Source organism: Nipponia nippon, unplaced genomic scaffold (assembly GCF_047370975.1).
Source record: "Nipponia nippon isolate SJK-2023a ecotype South Korea unplaced genomic scaffold, ASM4737097v1 scaffold_3, whole genome shotgun sequence".
NCBI lineage: Eukaryota > Metazoa > Chordata > Aves > Pelecaniformes > Threskiornithidae > Nipponia > Nipponia nippon.
The window spans coordinates 111,972,504-111,989,728 of NW_028262347.1; the positions used below are offsets into that span (position 1 = coordinate 111,972,504).

Consider the following 17,225-nt stretch of genomic DNA (forward strand, 5'->3'; position numbering starts at 1 on the left):
GGGTTCTCCTTCCTCAGCTCAACAGTCAGACAAAGAAAGTGATCCTGGACCAGAGGTGCTGCTGGCCGGTCTCTGCAAGGAGACACCAATTCTGCACAGGCAAGAGAAAAACACAAGTTACCTCCTTAAAATTGCAAATGTGGGAAGATGAGGCCAGGAGGCTTGAGGGTTGTATATGAACGACTTTATTTAAGTATGCTGGGCACCACCAGGCAACATGGTTTGGACAGTGTGCAAGGGAACAGTCAGGCAGATCAAACAAATGCTAGTTTAGAGGCGGCACCTTTCTGTCCGGTCACTGCAGGTTACAAAATGGAGCGCTGCTGCTTCTGCAAGGCCCGCCGAGGGCTGGGGGAGCGGAAGGGGTCGCTGGCACTGCCTGGGGCACAAGGGAACCGAACCCGGAGGGGTTTGCTGCTGCCCCTCTGCACGCTGCAGCAACCAGCAAGAACGCAACCCATTTTCCAGCAGAAGGCTGAGTGTTGATGGCTCTTTTCTACCTGACAGGTTCTCGCTTAAAAAAAAAACCCACAGTCTGCTTCGATGGGGTAAGTGAACAAGCAACCTGGCCTCAGCTGGGAGGAGACCACCCCCCCGCCTGCCTGCAGCCCCTCCAAGCCCAGCGCTGAGCCCCGGGAGCCTGGCTCCCGCAGGGGCAGCACGCTGCTTGCTGCTGCTTACATTCATCTCAGCCAGGGCAAGGCCCTGGCTTTCACCACGTCTCTGCAGCAGCCCTCCAGCTCTTACCCCGTCTCTGTGCTCGAGGGTGACCCCCAGGTGACGTGTGGCAACGAGAAAGGAGGGGAACAGGGAGGAACTGCCACCACTCCGCTGCTACTGCCAGCTACTGCAGAAAATCCACAGTCGGGGAAAAATAACAACCCACCACCAAATAACGTGTAAGAAAAACCTGAAGGGGAAACAGTGGCACAACCCCACGCAAGCGGGTCTGCAGGCCTGCCCCTCGCTGAGAAAGCAGCAGAAGCGAAGCAGCCACCAGATGAGCAGAAAGGCGTACGTAGTAGAGTGGAACACAGCCGTGGCGACAGCTTGCTGCTGCCCCCACCACCGTCCTGGTACAGCTCCTCATCCTCTCCTTTAGTGTATTCACAGAGAACAGCGAGGCTCCCTAAGAGCAGTTACGGGGTGGTGTCGCAGGGCCGGCCGGCTGTTCCGCTAAGCATGTGTGCTGTAAACAGTGTTAACGTGGAACAACGGACAGCTGGGTAAACGGGTGTTCAAAGAAGACCCAAAGCATAATTCCCAGGTGCTGTGGTCAGTATTTGAGATATCCTCAGACATTTCAATAAATAAAACAATTCTTACATTACAATGCACCTTTCCGATTATTATTTTGCCCCAGAATGGATAAAGTACACAAGAGTTATGCCTGGCTGCAAATACATGCTCCCTTTGCCCTGACACGGCAGGAAGGAGGGAAACAGCCTCGACGCTTACAGAGAAAGAACATGAGAACTCAGCACTGTGAATCTTGGCAGGTTGAGGGGGAACACACAAGTGCCTTCACCCCCACTCTGGGGCACTTGCTTCCAGAGGAGAAAAGGTATTTAAAACAAGATATGAGAGAATAACCGTCTAGTACAATGATAGCTGATTAATTTGCTTTGTTCTACTCCATGCAATACAAACTAAGTCCTATCACCAACTTCTCCAGCTGTGGTGCAGACCCACGCAGCAGGCTAAGAAGTTACGCACGCATACGCACACTCACACACCAAAAACAGTGGGGGCAATTGGGCTGAACTGTTGAGAATCTGCTTTCTCTTAATAAAAAATATATTAAAAACAACTTCAAAAACCTACTGATGGTGAAGACACTGCTGAAGAAGAAAGTGGCTATGGGGCCTCAGCTACGTGTCTTCAGACAATCCAGGCATTGCAGTCGGGCTGACTAAAGCCTGCGTGAGCAGTCTGCAGCGGCTGGCTCCCTTCTGGCTTGCTAGGCAGTTTCTATACGCTGTTCCCTTTGTTTTTGCTTGCTTGTTTGTCTTACAGTGACAAATGTGATTGCGATACAGAAATTAAGGTACTGAAATGAAAAAGGAATGGGCCATTCTGGAGAAATTCAGACTGGTATTTTCTCCTTTCCATTTAAAAAAAAAACCACAACAAAAATAAAATAAAAAAAATAAGAAGTTAGTAGTACTAATACAACCCTCCTGCTGCTGTTGTCTTTGCTCAGTGACATCGGGGCATGCTGGCGCACACACACACACACAGGCAGCTCTCAGACACTCGGACTCAGAAAAGCGAGTTTAGAACTGAAGTGAGTCTTCGGAGGAGACTGAGGACAGGTCCCAGGGCTAGAAGGTTTTTCGGTGGAGGGCACGAGCTCCGTCTTCTTCATATTCCTTTTTCGAAACCCACATTTTCTTAAAGGTGTCCAGTGAGGCCAGGATAGAGCCACTGGGGAAGAGACAGGCATGTTACGGGTTAAAGGAAAATGTTGGGGGCACTCATCCCATCTCTGCAGAGATGAGCTGTTTCTATTGCATGACACTTCCCCACGTCAGCAAGGTGCTGAGGCTCGCAGTTATCTACAACAGAAACGCTCTCTGGCCAGTCACTTCCTCTCCTGTTTGCCTCAAACGTGCCGGCACTACAGAGCCTGGCACCAGCCGCCCCCTCCCAAACGACCTGCTGATTGCTGCGCCAGTAACACGCCGAGCATCGCGCAGCTGAACGATGGAACCCTCCTGACGCACGGCATCAGAAGGGGCAACAGCGTGAGTGCCACCAGGCTGCGCCTCCCCAGCCCCCATCCCGCAGCAACACGTACCCAATCCACGTGGAATACAACCTCTCCTGAGGAGCTGATATCTGGGAGAAAGAGAGAATCGGTCAGTGCCTTCTCAAGCTCCAGTCGGCTCCTCCTGGCACGCTGCCCCCATTGCACTACAGCTAACAGCTGACAACACGGGTATGCTCTCTCCCGCCACGACAACACCCAGCAGCCCCCCCAAAAAACAGCCACTGTGGTCCAGGATCCTGGACAGGGGTCACGTCGTCAGAGGAGCCACCTTCTCAGCGATGGAACCAAACAGGTTTTCATCACAACAGCAAATACGGTTGGGCTGGCTCAGGAAAGTCGTTTCTGGTTTGAAGCAAATGGCAGCTGCACTCTCAGCATGGTTCTTTAAAGGCCACAGAACAACACACATAGAAAGTGATAAACACAAAAGAGATTGCTCCTACCCTGATTTTGACGTCCTTCGGAGCTAGTTTCTTCACTTCGCTCAACAGTCTGTCACCAAAGCCTACACAAGACAGAAAATGTGCAGTGAGCCCCTCAGCAAAATCCCAGGTTCCATCTACTAACAACGCGGACGCGTCCTATGAGGTCCTGTTCAAATATCCCGCTCCGGACCCCACAGAGACACCAGTCTGGAGAGGCACAGAACACAGCCAGTAAGATAACGGGATCCTGTCTCACTCACAGACCTCAAACACTGGCACAATGGGCTCTATCCCTCAGCAGCAACTTGAGACAAGAAAACATGATTTTTAGCTAGGACCTCCCCCTTCCCTGGACATTCCTCCTGTGTCCAGCCCATTTGTACAGGGGAGCAGGGTTTGAACGGGAAGACCAGGACCTATCTGGAGACGTCCACCTGAGGATAACAGGCTGACAGGTTCTGCCAGAGGATATCTTTAAGCTGATGGGGACCAGCTGAGCCCTGAGGGGATGGGTAGGAAGCTTTCTGCATGTGTGTAGCTGACACCATGCAGTACCAGGACCGTTGCACTCTCTCACACACCAGAGACCTACAGGAACCTTCGGAGGTGCAAGAGCCTGTTAGGCACCTAGTCTCAAATATCTGGAACTACAGCAGCAGGAATGAACACAGCTATTCAGTCCTGACACAGGCAGAGTGATAGGAGGAAAACAATAAAAGCTCTTCAAGCCCAGGAGGTGACGTACAAGGGCAGAGGTGTCTTGCGCACCCAGAAGGGTATGACACGGACTCGGGAAACTAGACAGTAACCCCCCTGAGAGAGCAGAGGTCCCGCAGCCCTCACCCCACAGGACAAGTTGGGTGACCTAGGTTATCTTCCCAGCTGCACACGAGAAGGAAATGAGATCAGGTATGTCACAGCCCACTGAAAGAGGAGAGGCAGGAACCTTTGAAAAGCGTGGAGCCTCCAGACAGCACGATGTTGGAGAACAGTGTTCGCCTCAGGTCCATGTCCGATTTTTGAATGGCAAAAACGAGCACCTCATGGAGTCCTTCACATTCCTCCCCTATCAGGTCTGGCCGGAACAGGAGCTCTGGGGCTCGAAAACGGGCAGTGCCGATCTGCAAAAGGAGAAGTTAGCATGGGGGAGAAGAGAGAGCAGTGTAGCTCTGTTCACTGCCTACTGTTTGGGCCTGCCTTTCTTAGGTGAAACTTCAGAGTAACGAACAAGCTCCCAAGTGAACGCCAGTTTGGTCTACTGCTCCTAAAAAAGGCGCTATTTCCATTTTGCAGATGAAAGAGATGAAGAAACTTGCTCAGCCCCGTGCAGCAGGCCACTGGCAGAAAAGGGAGCAGATCCACCCCTGGTGCTGGCGGTAAGACCTGTATTTCCTCTCCTTCAGCCATTCTATAGAGGGATCAGTCTTTGGAGGAGTATTCCTAACTCACTCTTCAAAGCAATTGTTTCTGCACCTCTAGGCAGGACAAAAGCCACATACAAAACCACTGCTGAATTTAGTGAGCTGATAACTACCCACACTCCATACCTGATCTGCATAAAGATTTGCTAGATCAGAGCCCGTGCTCAAGCAGCTCAGAGTCCCCATGGTCATGCTGCATCTTTAGCCAGAACTTCCAGTAGAAGTTGTGAGGTTTCTAATAATATTTTCCTCCCCTAAAAACTCTAGTGCCCAGCCTGGGATGAGTTCTGGTCTTTTACAATTATGCCCTCCCACCTAACACTGCATTAAATTTCCCATCGCGAGGCAGGAGGCTATTGTGGAAAGCCTGTGCTTCACATTAGGAATCCTCTGAGGGTGGTCCTTACAAACCTCAATAGTGCTTCCATCTGGCAGGTAGTACTGCGCCTTCTCGGTCTCCAGAGTCTCATCCTTCTGGGGGTTTATGGACAGGTAGCAGGCACGCTGGAGAGGAAACCGAGTCAGGAAGAGGGAGATGAGAAGGGTAGACCCAAATGCCTCTGATAAAATACTTTTCTCACTAACAGTCAAAATCTGTGTGTCCCTCGGGGAGACCAATTTCAACAATGTTTTGTGCTGGGGAAAAGACCTTTTGGGTTCACATCAGGTAAAATACCTATTCATGCTACAGCTCCATGTGATGATTAGAGACATCAAGGATACTCACATCCCCTCTAGCTGCTGCTCACCTCTTGCTCTCAGCTCTCTCTTACTGCTTAGAAGTTACCTCCCTCTAGCGCAGATGGGGTAACTATCCTGTGAGCGCTTCCAACCTACTGTAGGGCAAAGTAAAACACGCACCTGAAACACCTTTAGGGACATTAACCTTGTATAAGGGTGGGCTCAGGTAACTTCACCACAGGTCAGGAGAATGAACAAAATCCATTATTATATTTCAACAGGGTAAACGATAACTAATAGCTAATGGCAAAAATTTCTTAACATGATCTAAGCTGCTCACTTCCCATTGCCCACCTACATTTTAAGGTACAGGAAACAAAATACTTTGACTTTTCGAACTTCTCCAGCACCCCATATTTTTTATTCCACAGTAAAGCTTTGCTATTCCAAATTGTTACTATTTGGGGATTTAAAAAAAAAAAAAAAAATCTAAACAGAATCACTGAAACGTTTAGGTTGGAAGGGGCCTCTTGAGATCACCTAGTCCAACCCCCCTGCTCAGGCAGGGTCAGTTAGAGCAGGCTGCCCAAAACCATGTCCAGTCATGTTTGGAGTACCTCCACGGATGGAGAATCTACAAACCTCTTTGGGCAACCTCTTCCAGTGTTTGACCACCCTCACAGTAAACCAAGAAACAGAGAGCAATGTTTGCACTGAAGTAGGTATTAAGGATTCCCCTTTTAAGGCAATTTCTCCTCTAGACTTTTCAACATCCCCAAATTTCTTTCCTAATATTTTTCCCCTTAAAAAAAAAAAAAAATCTATAGTCAGTCAGACTCCAACAGATCACAAGCAGCTTTTGGGACTGAGAAACTCCCATGTCCAGGATCTGAGCTTTATGCTTGCCACAGCGCATTCAGGCTGCACATCCAAACTTCTCCTGAGGCAAGAAAGCTGCAAACACAAGAAGCCATGCTCAACCCCTCAGATTTGCAAATCAAGTCACAAGTGGCACCAGCATCAACAGAAATCTCACTGCAAGTTCCAGGCACATATATCCTAGAAATCTGCAAAACTTTCCCCAGCTAAAACTAATCTTAAAGCAAAAGGTGTAGGTTGGAGAGTGAACATCAGGTTGTTTCCTCCCTTCTTCAACAGCCTCACTGGTGAGGGCAGTCAATATGCAAAGCGAGACTTGGCTCACTTTCCCCAGCTCTTTGTTTCCCTAAGCGTATAGTCCAGAGAAAAGATTGCACTGGTGCAAGACATTGTGTTAAACAGTCAGCACAACATCTTTTAATAGTTTCATCACCCAAGACGCAAAGGGAGCCTTGGCCATTTATGAAGAGTACAAGTCTCTTGCTTTGTCCCATAAAGCCACTGCAATTGCACTGCAACTGATGCCTGGTACAAAACAGGCTTCTTCTGAAGCAAACAGTTCTCCAGCAAGCCTTCTGGTCCACAGATGCTGCAGCTGCACACGTCAGCTTTTTTCTCCCATTCAGCAATCAGCACTTGTAGAACAGAGAGAGCAGCTACTGGGTTAAAACCTACAACCCTATGAAGTCTCCTGCTCTGGGCAACAGGCAGAAGCCATTCAGCTGTGCTGTGAGGTGAAGTACAAGCACTGCTCCCTCAGCACAGCCACACTGAGCCATAGCCACGCAGAACAAGCAAACTATTTCCATTATGGTCCTTTGCCTGTAAGTCACAGGCTCAAGAATAGCTCATTAACACTCCCAAACCCTGGCACAGGCTGCTCACTCAGCCCAGAGTTATCTGCAGCAATCATAGCTTGTGATGGGAGCCCGCAGCATGGCAGCAACTGCCAGGCATCAGCACACAGCAACCAGAGCCAGTACCAATCTGAGGACTGACCCCACGTACTGAAGGCACGGATGCGCAGGCAGCCCCGAGTCACACACAGCCTTGCTGAAATCAGAGAGCAACTTGCCTATCGGAGCACAGCAACACTGCAAAGCTGCTGGGAGCAGTCCCCAGCTCTCAGCTACTATTCACTGTCCCCCCTCTGTCCTCCTCTCTTGGCACACAACAGAAGCCAAGGTAACTGCTTTGCCAGGGATCTTAGTCAGGCCTTTCCACACTGCTGCCTAGCTCTAACGTCACTAAGCACTGCAGACCCTATAAAGAAGGGAAGCTTTAGTAAACGTGAATGCTGTGAGTGAATTCTTTCACAGGGCGGGGGGGGAGCAACTTGCAGTATCCTACTTGTGATCCCTACCTGCCATGGATTTTACAGAGCCTTGGCCTGAAGGGTGAACAAACACTAGCGAAAGATATCATCAGACCCTGAGAAACTGCAGCACAGGTAAATGCAAAGCAGATTCTGAACGACCAGCCTGTCTTCACCTCCATATGCCAACAGTCCCTCCACAGGGATTAGATGTGACCCTTACTATAAGTCTCACAAAATATAGGATGGCTGAGGTTGCAAGGGACCTCTGGAGGTCATCTTGTCCACCCTCCTTGTTCAAGCAGGGTCACCTAGAGCTGGTTGCCCAGAACCATGTCCAGATGGCTTTTGAATATCACCAAGGATGGAGACTCCACAACTCCCTGGACAACCTGTGCCAGTGCTTGGTCACCCTCACAGTAAAAAAGTTTATGTTCAGGCAGAACCTCCTGTGCTTCAGTTTGTGCATCTTGCCCTGTCACTGGACATCACTGAAATAAGCCTGGCTCTGTTTTCTTTGCACTCTCCCTTCAGACATTTATATACATCGATGAGATCCTCCCCAACCTTCTCTTCTCATGGCTCAACAGTCCCAGCCCTCTCAACCCTTCCTCATACGAGAGATGCTCCAGTCCTTCAATCATCTTAGTGGCCTTTGTCTCCCTCAGGTAGATAAGGAATGAAGTGCAGAGCTAGGTAAGCTGGCATTTCCCACTAGATTTCATGAGTCACAACTTCCCTTGGGCAGAAATCCCTTTTTGGATAAACACAGAAACAGACGGTGCATCACCTCCTTAATGGTCTTGACAATCTCAAACTCGGAGGTTGTGTGGAAGTCGTAGCCTTCCTTCCGGAGATAGAGACGCAGGAAGCGTGAGACATCACGGCCAGCAATGTCAATCCGCATGATGGAGTGAGGCATGGCAAAGCCTTCATAGATGGGAACCGCATGAGTAACGCCATCCCCAGAGTCCAGCACCACTCCTGTAGTCCTCCCAGTAGCGTAGCTAGCAAAGGGGCAAACAGTCAGGTCAGAACAAGCAATTCAAAGTGACCCCAAGCATGCAGCACATCCAGGCTCAACTCAGGGAGCAGAGATTTCACATGAACAGGGGCTAAAAAAAACCCAAAAAACTAGTTCTCATCATACTTCAGCAAATTCCTGTAAACTCTTTATTACAGAAATTAAAACTGAATTTCAGTTCTTGCTTGAAAAGGGGGTAAGTCAGACATCAGTGTGGCCTCCTGCGGGGTTTTTTTGGGTTTGTGAAAAAATGGATTTCACAGCAACATTTCACAAGCACAAATCAAAACCAAAACACACTTACAGGCTAAGCACAGCTTGCATGGAGATGAATAGTGCTGGCACATTGAAGGTCTCAAAAAACACCTCAGCAGCACGCTCTCTGTTCTTGCGTGGATTTAAGGGTGCTTCCGTCAGCAGCACAGGATGCTAGTAAAGAAAAGAAGGAGCCGTGCTGCAATAACCAGGAGGCAGCTAGATGTGTGTTCCTGAAAATTCCTGCTCTGCATATTTATTCACTTCAGGAACCACCGGTGCAAGAGGACAGGTAGAAGGGGATAATTTCAGGTACTGAGCTGTGTTAGACTGTGAATAACCTCTATTAAATTGGAGGACCAGCATGGCTCTGGTCTAGTTAGGAAGAAGTGTTAGAAAATCTACTCTGTGAGTGACCCTGTCCTGTGAAGGATGAACAAGAAGATTCTCAGTGCCAAAGTCGACCAGATTAGCCAAAATACACAGACCCTAAGAAAGAGTGAAGGCATACAGTCTTAGCACGAGCAGGCAGAAATATTCCTACTCCACATATACAACCTATTGCTCTCAGTCATTTAATAATTTTTTGGTCAGCTCCTTCCAGACCACAGGATTGGGGTTTTCTCCTTCCTCACTTCATATCCTGTCACTGCTGAGTGGATATGCCTGATGCGCAGGCAGAACAGGAAAAGTTAGAAGCACTTGGCCTAGAGCAGAATCATTAGAGAGTGTGAATAACAAATGTTGAAAGTCATATTTTCAGTCAGGCCAGAACATTAGACCCGGGGAGGAATTCTGCTTGGACACTTCTTGTGCAGTATCTCCTGAGAGATGAAAGAGCTCAATTTAACAACAGACACATTTCGAAAGAAAAGCAAAGGAGAAGTCCCATATATTTCCTGGAGTTTCAAGGCTCCTGGTGTTATACGCACACTGAGTGACGCCTGTGCCATTACATACTGAGGTAGCTCACCTCCTCTGAGAATGTCTGAAGCTGGTCTTTTGAATACACATACTGCCAAATGCGCTCCATGTCGTTCCAGTCCTTCACTATGCCGTGCTCCATCGGGTATCGGATCGAGAGGAGACCTCTGTGCTCCTGAGCAAACAGAAACGACAACAGAGCGTACCTGTCAGAGACTCAAACAATCACATTTCTGAGCACTATGACTATGATTTAATCTGTCAGACTCACTTATTTTTGATTCCACTAATAGACAACTTATCTCTAGCATATAGGGCAAAAACTGAACATTAATCACAAACACCTCTCCCAGAAAAGTATTCACAAGATTAAACAAGGCCTTTTTGTACCAAACAGAGAAGTCTAGCACTTGCAGAGCGCATTCCATACTAGCAGTTTTCAAGCCGAGATACAGACACCTATCAAATGGTATCTTTGTTCTACCAGTTCAGTCATGATACAAAACGTAACAGGGTGGTATTGGGGAATGTAGTTCGGAGGGCTCACGAGAAATGCGAGACCATACGACTACATGCTGACAAAAGCAGGACTGTGGAAAGCAAGCTTCTTGCCCACACCAGGGAGACAAAAAGCAACCAAGTAGGGTCCATTTCTAATTATCCCAGTCAAAGAGATCGGGATGTAACCATACAGACCTAGAAGTAGCCTAGAGAAAAAAGGATATAGAAGGACTTGGGAAAAAGGTCTGTGGTCAGCAGGTTGGCACAAGAATTTCATGAAGCTTCCCACTCCGCCCTGGACACACTTAAAAGTGACAATCTATTCCGCTCTTCAGATCTATATGCTGATACCAAGGAACCACAGCCCTTTTAAGCACAACTGCCACAGCCCCTCCTTACAGCAGCATACCGAGATATATGGAGAAGTGCAGTATACGGGTTTTCTTACCTCTGCCTTTGGACCAATGAAAATGTCCCCTTCTAAAGCACCAGCCATAACACGAATGTGCTTTGGTCTGCCCACACTAGAACAGAGGCAAGAGTATAAATGCTTCGAGAGAGAGAGATCAGATACACCCAAGGATTAACTACGTTGTGTTCCTCTCCCTCCTAACCGGTACTTTCTAAAGCAATGGGCGAGTCTGGGGCACTACCAGGTGCAGGCAGACCCAGGTTTGCTCCGTCTGAGCTAATCTCAGAATCAGAGGTGAAGGGAACAGATTGTAGACACTTCTGAATTGGCAGGACATAAGCCAGCTGAGTCTGGCCATGCTTTCCCTGATGATTCAGGACTGACTTGTTCCAACAATGCCTGGGGTGAACATGGCTAGACTGAGCAATGGTCTGAGCTGATAGATCCACATGGTGTTGCCTGACCTCAGGCAGGCTTCTCAGATTAGACATTTATAGTCCCATACAGAACACATTGCTCAAAACAAAAATATACTCATTAAAAACCCACCCCATTGAAAATAAAAGCCAGTGACTATTCAGAGTTCCTGATCCAGCAGTCCTTCTTTCAGTAAAACTCTCAGAAAACTTCCAAGGAAGTCTGGCAGGAATCAAAGCATCAGACCACAAATCAAAGAAATAGAGAGATCTTTGAACCTCTCATCCCAACTTTGTCTTTTTCCTGGTGTACTAATGTCTCAAGACTAAAGGATCTTACAGCTTTGGTTGCGTGTTGAGCCTGACAAAGTGATAAGTCATCTTTTATGGTTTGTTCCCCCCCCCAAAAATCTTAAAGTGCTTAATGGCAGAGATCTCTTTTCCCTGATGCTCCTGTGCAGAATAACTCATTTCTCCAGTTACAAAATTGGACCATTCTTCCCCTCTACATATCAAAGAATTGGCACATGGTACTAAGCACTTACCAAGACCAGCAGAATACTTACTAGTTTGGAAAGCAGTATTTTGGTATTTGATCGCCTGCAAAACCTGCTTTAATCACGCCCGAGCCCTGTGGGAGGAACATATTTATATGTGAGCTGTAGGCCTCTCAGAAGCGGAAGACTTAGAGAGGCTGGAATGGAGGGAGGGTGGATAAAGTCAGAGCAGGGAGTAAGAAAGCACCATGTGAAACAGGTTGGAGTGGAGACTAGGGAAAAGAAGATCGGGTGCTGGATAAACTAGCTAATGCTAAAGAGGCAGGTCACAGAAATACAGTTAGAAAAGACACTGGAAACTAAACCAGACTGGAGTCTGACTGGCACCTTTGCTCTTTCCAGACTCCCAAGGGGAACAGCTGGAGGCAGGGAGAGTGGTTGACAGGATAGGACTTGTTTAAAAGGGACAAGGAAGAAGAGATTCGGTATAGCAGTCAGAAAGGTGCAAATCCTAAAAGCCTTCTGCAACATTCAAAGCAGCAGAGCAGCAAACACAGAGTGGGTAAAGCCAGCCGCAGGGAGGCCCTGGCAGGGAATCAGTGAAGGCATCTGGCCCCACAGATCCTGTCCTCGTCGCTATCATCCGGACGCATCCTGGGAAGCCCATCATCAACTTGGATCCGTGCTGACTCCTTCCCCTCCTCCATTTCCTCTCCCTGAACAAGGGAATGACATCTTGAAACAATGAGCAGCTTGCAGGAACCCAAGTTTTGCTAAGGAGCGGATTTTCATAGGATCTCCTCGGATAAGCTGTTTCACTGTTAATCCCAGACTACGCTGGGAGCAAGCCCTCCTGCAGAAAGAGGAGCAGTTCCATTTTATCCCATACTAGGAGCAAAGCATGCAAGTTTGCACCGAAACCAGTGGCCTATGAAGTGCCTGCTCACTCTCAAGGGTTCTGCAGCAGGACTGCTCTGTTTATGAAGCCAAAAAGACATTTTGGCTGCCCCAGAGCATTTTAAAATGACTAGCAATGCAGCTTCTCCACTGCGTTCCCCGTCCCACCACCTCTGCGTGGGTCAGCATCACTGCTTTCACTTGGAGGCTGAGGCCAAATGAGTTGCTCAGGGCTCTGCCAGACAAGCTCTGGCTGCAGCAGTTTCTGATGCTGCCATCCCAGCTGCCTGCCCCGTTCCAGAGCCAGAGGTTACCAGCCAGAGCAGGCTCAGCAGAAAGGAACGCGGGGCGGCCCCAGGCTCTCCAGTTCACAGCCCAGCGCCTTATTCCCAAGCTACTTTCATCAGCAGTTTCAGCTGAGGTGCCGGGCTTTGCACAGAGCATGTGTGCTCTGCCACCGGGGCCAGGGCCCTCCTGCCTTAAAACCGCCAGAGTCAGATTTGTCAGGATGCCTCCGTAACAGATGAGTATCAGGGACATTCTGCAAACCAGACCTAGCTAATTATACAAGACAGATCGCTCCAATTCTTGTCTCCTGACAAACGCCTGCAGCCAGGCCAGCTCAAGGAGCACACCCAAGCTGGCACCTAGGCAGGATTACTCCCTCTGGTCAAGAGGGACTCCCAAGGTCTGCACTAACAGGTACCGCTGCGACAAAGTGGCCTGTGAAGTGTTAAAAAGACTTCCCTTTAGACAGAATCTCTTCTGGCTATTCACTTCAAAGTCAAGCAAGGAATAAAACAAAACCACTATTTTGTTTTTCCTTATCATATCTTATAAACAACGCTATACCTGCAAAACAATACCATCCTTTGTGAAGCCTTGTAGCAAAAAAGTTGAATCAAACGCAGTAACGTAACCACATCAGAATATTGTGCTTATTGAATATTTTATTCAAGATAATGACTGATCTTGCTGCCAGCACAGTCTGCTGCTGAGAAGTGGTTTGAGGAGAACAACGATGCTCCTAGTTTAACGCAGAGATTGAAACTTCCTTATGCCAGGCCAAGAATTACCCAGCGTGTCCTGGTGAGATTCCCAGCAAGTTATGCATTTTAGGATTTACAAATTGCAGTTCAAAGTTAACCGAACGTGTCGGTAGTTCAGAACTCCTAGCTGGAGTCGAAGACAAATGACTGTTTTGAATGTGCTGGTAGGATGGGACCTCAACACAGTTGTGCTTCCAAGTGCCTGGGAATAAACCGAGCACAGCTGAGTTTTCTATCTCCGCACTACAAAGACCTGACAATGCTTTCTGACCTATTCAATTTTTCTTGAAAACATTTTACTTCTTTGAAGATGTGTGCACTGAGTGAATTTATTTATTATAGACCAGTTTGAGATTCCTATACAATGAGAGGAAAAGGTTTAAATTTTGAAATAACCTGGCTGATTCAGATGGTTTAAAGACCTGCTTTTTCATCTTTGCTTCAAATAAGCAAAAAAATTGCATCCTCCCTTCTGCTACAAGCTCTGATTTATTAAAACTTAAAAGAGAGTTTCAAAATTAACATCCTTCCACTAGTAACTATCGTGGCTGGGCTTTCATCCCACTTTGTTTGTTTTGTGGGGTTTTTTTTTAGTTTGTTTTTTTTTTTTTAATCTGAGCAAAAGAATAAAAGAAGAAAGAAAAACTACATCTCAAATGTAAAGGTCAAGGAAGATATTCTCAGGGAAAATTCTTGTGAGTGCCTTGAAGTAACTGAACACACCTCTTCCACTAGCCCTGTAGCTAGTCAGTTAGCGATTCATTCATCTTGATGCATTTAGGACTGAAATTTAAATGGAAATCACCAAGAGAGTCAATCTGCCATGTAGCACTTTTTATGGAGAGTGCACGTTTCGTACTGCTGTAAAACTACTTTATTAGATACACATTTTATAAGATCAAGAACAAACCAAAGACACAACGGCCCTTGCTGACAGCTCAGCTGTTTAAAATGCCACCACTTCAGACTACAAAGCCAAATTTTATCCTCTTTTATGTAAACAGAGACAATTCCATGGAGGTCGAGGAATTTGCACTTGCTTAGGCCACAGCTGAACCATGCTGTCTATTTACATGTGCATTACATTCATCAGGGCTCCCAGACCATTTATTTCAGAGACAGCTTGTTGGAGTGCAAGATGGGAACACAGCTCTTAAAAGTTACTTATTAGACAATGAAGAGTATTAAGGTTGTGCTGAGGTACAGCTCCATTCTCTCACTGTATATTACAAAACTCTCTCTGCTGAAAACATGAAGCTGAGCATACTGTTTGGTAAGAGAAAAAAAAAGCCTTCTTGTTGAGTTTTTAGCTACATACCTTAATGTCCTTTTGGAACACACCGAGGTACTAGAGCAGAGCTGGGATCGGGGGGTCTGGCTTGTTCACCAGCTCAGTACCTCATTTCCCCTCCCATACACACACATACATGAGAGGGGATAACATTCAGCCTGGAAAAGCTGCCTGCAGCTCTCTGAGGAGAAGCAGCAATGAGGCAGCAGGAACAGCAGTACCCTCTCTGTGCAGCTCCACTTCCCATCCTGTCTGAACTCAGAAGAGCACCAAAAATGCAGTGTCACCACAAGGCTCCCCGGCTGACAGCCTGCCCGCGTTAAAGGCGGAACTCACAACTGCTTCATTCTACTTCTTGTACAGGGAGGGGAAGGGAGGGAACTCATTTATCAGCGAGGCAAGAAGAATTAGCTTTTATAAGACCAGCTGATAAAATGAGAAAAGAAACAGTCAGTTGCTGGCACATGAGCCCTCCTTTGGGTCTGAAGCAGGGGCGGCAATCATTGCCCTAAATAAGAAAAGGACAAGCTGAAATTAGATATAGGCTGCTATTATATGACTATAGCACAACAAACTCATCCTCACAGTACCAGAATGCCTGGAAATAACTTTAATGGTTAGCTAATCACTTGGCACCACAGCAGAGTTAGTGTTACTACAGTCATTTCTAAGAACAATCAACCTAACTTATTCTTTAACGTCTCCAGTAAAGAAGATAACATGATTTTCTTCACATAGTCAGTTCTACTGCCTAATCTCCTTTTCCATTAGATATTTTCCTTCAATGTCTAACATAAATCTCTCTGCTATGATTCCAGGGGAAGAAACAAAGCCAAAACTGTATCAGAGCGCTAAAGCTGTAAAGAAGAAATTGGGATCAATAAAAGAGAAGGGGTCAGAAGAATAATTAGCTTGATCTGAGAAGACCTAGAATCATTTGGCTTATGGGGAAAAAAAAAAAAGCAATAGGTTGAGAAGTGCTAGGCCAGCAAGTCCACATGTCATACGGCAAAAAGATCCAGCAGAAATTAAGTTGGAGAAAGAAGGGAGCACAACACTGACTGTCTGAAACAAACAAAAAAATATCTGAATCACTGGCAGTAGAGGTCAGAAGGGAGGAGCATGAATTTGTGACTCAGTACGCTGAAGGAGGCTCGCTCCAAGATACGCCCTCCCGTCCCTTCCTGGACAGTCCTTTCTCTTGGGAGGCCAGCATGGACAGGGCGAATCAGAACTGGAGCCAGAAGTACCTCGCCAAGGCACACAATCACTCTCATTCATCTCCAGCTGAGCTATTACCCGCACAGGTTGAAGGTCTGCTTTGAGCTAAGGAGAAGCGTTATCAGCTAAGAGCAGGCATCTGCGACACCACACCCCACTGTCAAATTAAAGCTGATGCAACCCTTGCTGGGAGCAGTTCCTTCAGGAGCTCTGCCTCCTGTGGGCTTCGGCATAGGAATGGGCACCCCCTTGCTGCGACCGCCAGGCTGGGTGCGCTGGGAGGAGGTGGCTGGCGCTGAGGGCAGCCGTCCCCCTTTGGCCGGGGAGCTGGCCTGGGACGTGGGGGGTGGCTGCAGGGTGCCAGCTCCAGCATGAGGGAAGCATCGTTCTCCAGCAGAGAAAAGCAGGCCTGCCTCCGGAGCACGCCGGGGGCCCCATTGTCCCCCAGGCACAAAGAGGGACAAGGCGGGGGTGCAGCCCCGACTGACGGACAGCTCCAGCGGCCAATGAGCACAGGTGCTGTCCGCGAAGGCGGGGCGAGAGGAGCCCCGCTTCGGCAGGTAACGGCGGGCTGCCCCCGCTGACTGACAGCCGCCCCGGCCAATGGGGTCGCCCCGCCCAGCCAGCAGGCACCTCGGCGGCGGCGGGGGCCTCTCCCCACCAGCGAGGGGCAGCGGCCCTCCGGCGGGTGACAGGCAGCCCCCTCAGCCAATCGCGGTGCGCCGAACGGCGCCGGCCCCGCCCCGGCGGCGGCCTGCGAGGACGCCGTGTACGGCGCTGTACGAGGGCCCGAGGCGGCGGCCAGGCCGCCGGGGTTGGGGGGGGAGGGGGGCGGCAGGCGGGGCGCGGCCGTCCCCGATGACAAAGGGATTGCGGCCCGCCGGCCCTTCCCGCCCTCCCCGCGCCCGGGACGCGCGGCCGCCCGCACTCACGTTGTCTATCACGACGGGCTGGTTCGCTATCACGTCGTAGGACTCCATGGCGAGGAGCCGCCGCAGCCACCCGTCAGGGAGCAACAGCCCAGCCCTCGGCGGCGCATGCGCGGAAGGGCGGCGCGCAGCCGCCTGGGTGATGTATTCCTCCGGCCGCGGTGCCTGCTGGGAAATGTAGTCCGCCCCCCGCGCGACGCCTGGCGGGAAGGCGCGCCGGGAGCGGGGCATGCCGGGAGATGTAGTGCGGAAAAAAAGGAACCCGCACTACTATCCACGGCCTGGAAATTGCCTTTTCGGCGTGAAACACGCGTG

The 17,225-nt window shown here is 48.9% G+C and overlaps 1 protein-coding gene across 1 annotated transcript; it reads right to left on the reverse strand.

The window, feature by feature from the left end:
- Window positions 1-167: 167 nt before the first annotated feature.
- On the reverse strand, window positions 168-17,068 carry ACTR1A (actin related protein 1A). Its single transcript, XM_009476008.2, has 11 exons — window positions 16,914-17,068; window positions 11,593-11,657; window positions 10,647-10,722; window positions 9,747-9,872; window positions 8,823-8,947; window positions 8,285-8,501; window positions 5,031-5,123; window positions 4,145-4,319; window positions 3,217-3,278; window positions 2,801-2,841; window positions 168-2,427 (listed from the first exon to the last, which is right to left on the reverse strand). The coding sequence occupies exons 1-11, from the start codon at window positions 16,959-16,961 to the stop codon at window positions 2,325-2,327; spliced, it is 1,131 nt and encodes a 376-aa protein (XP_009474283.1). The 5' UTR covers window positions 16,962-17,068; the 3' UTR covers window positions 168-2,324.
- Between the last annotated feature and the right edge of the window lie 157 nt (window positions 17,069-17,225).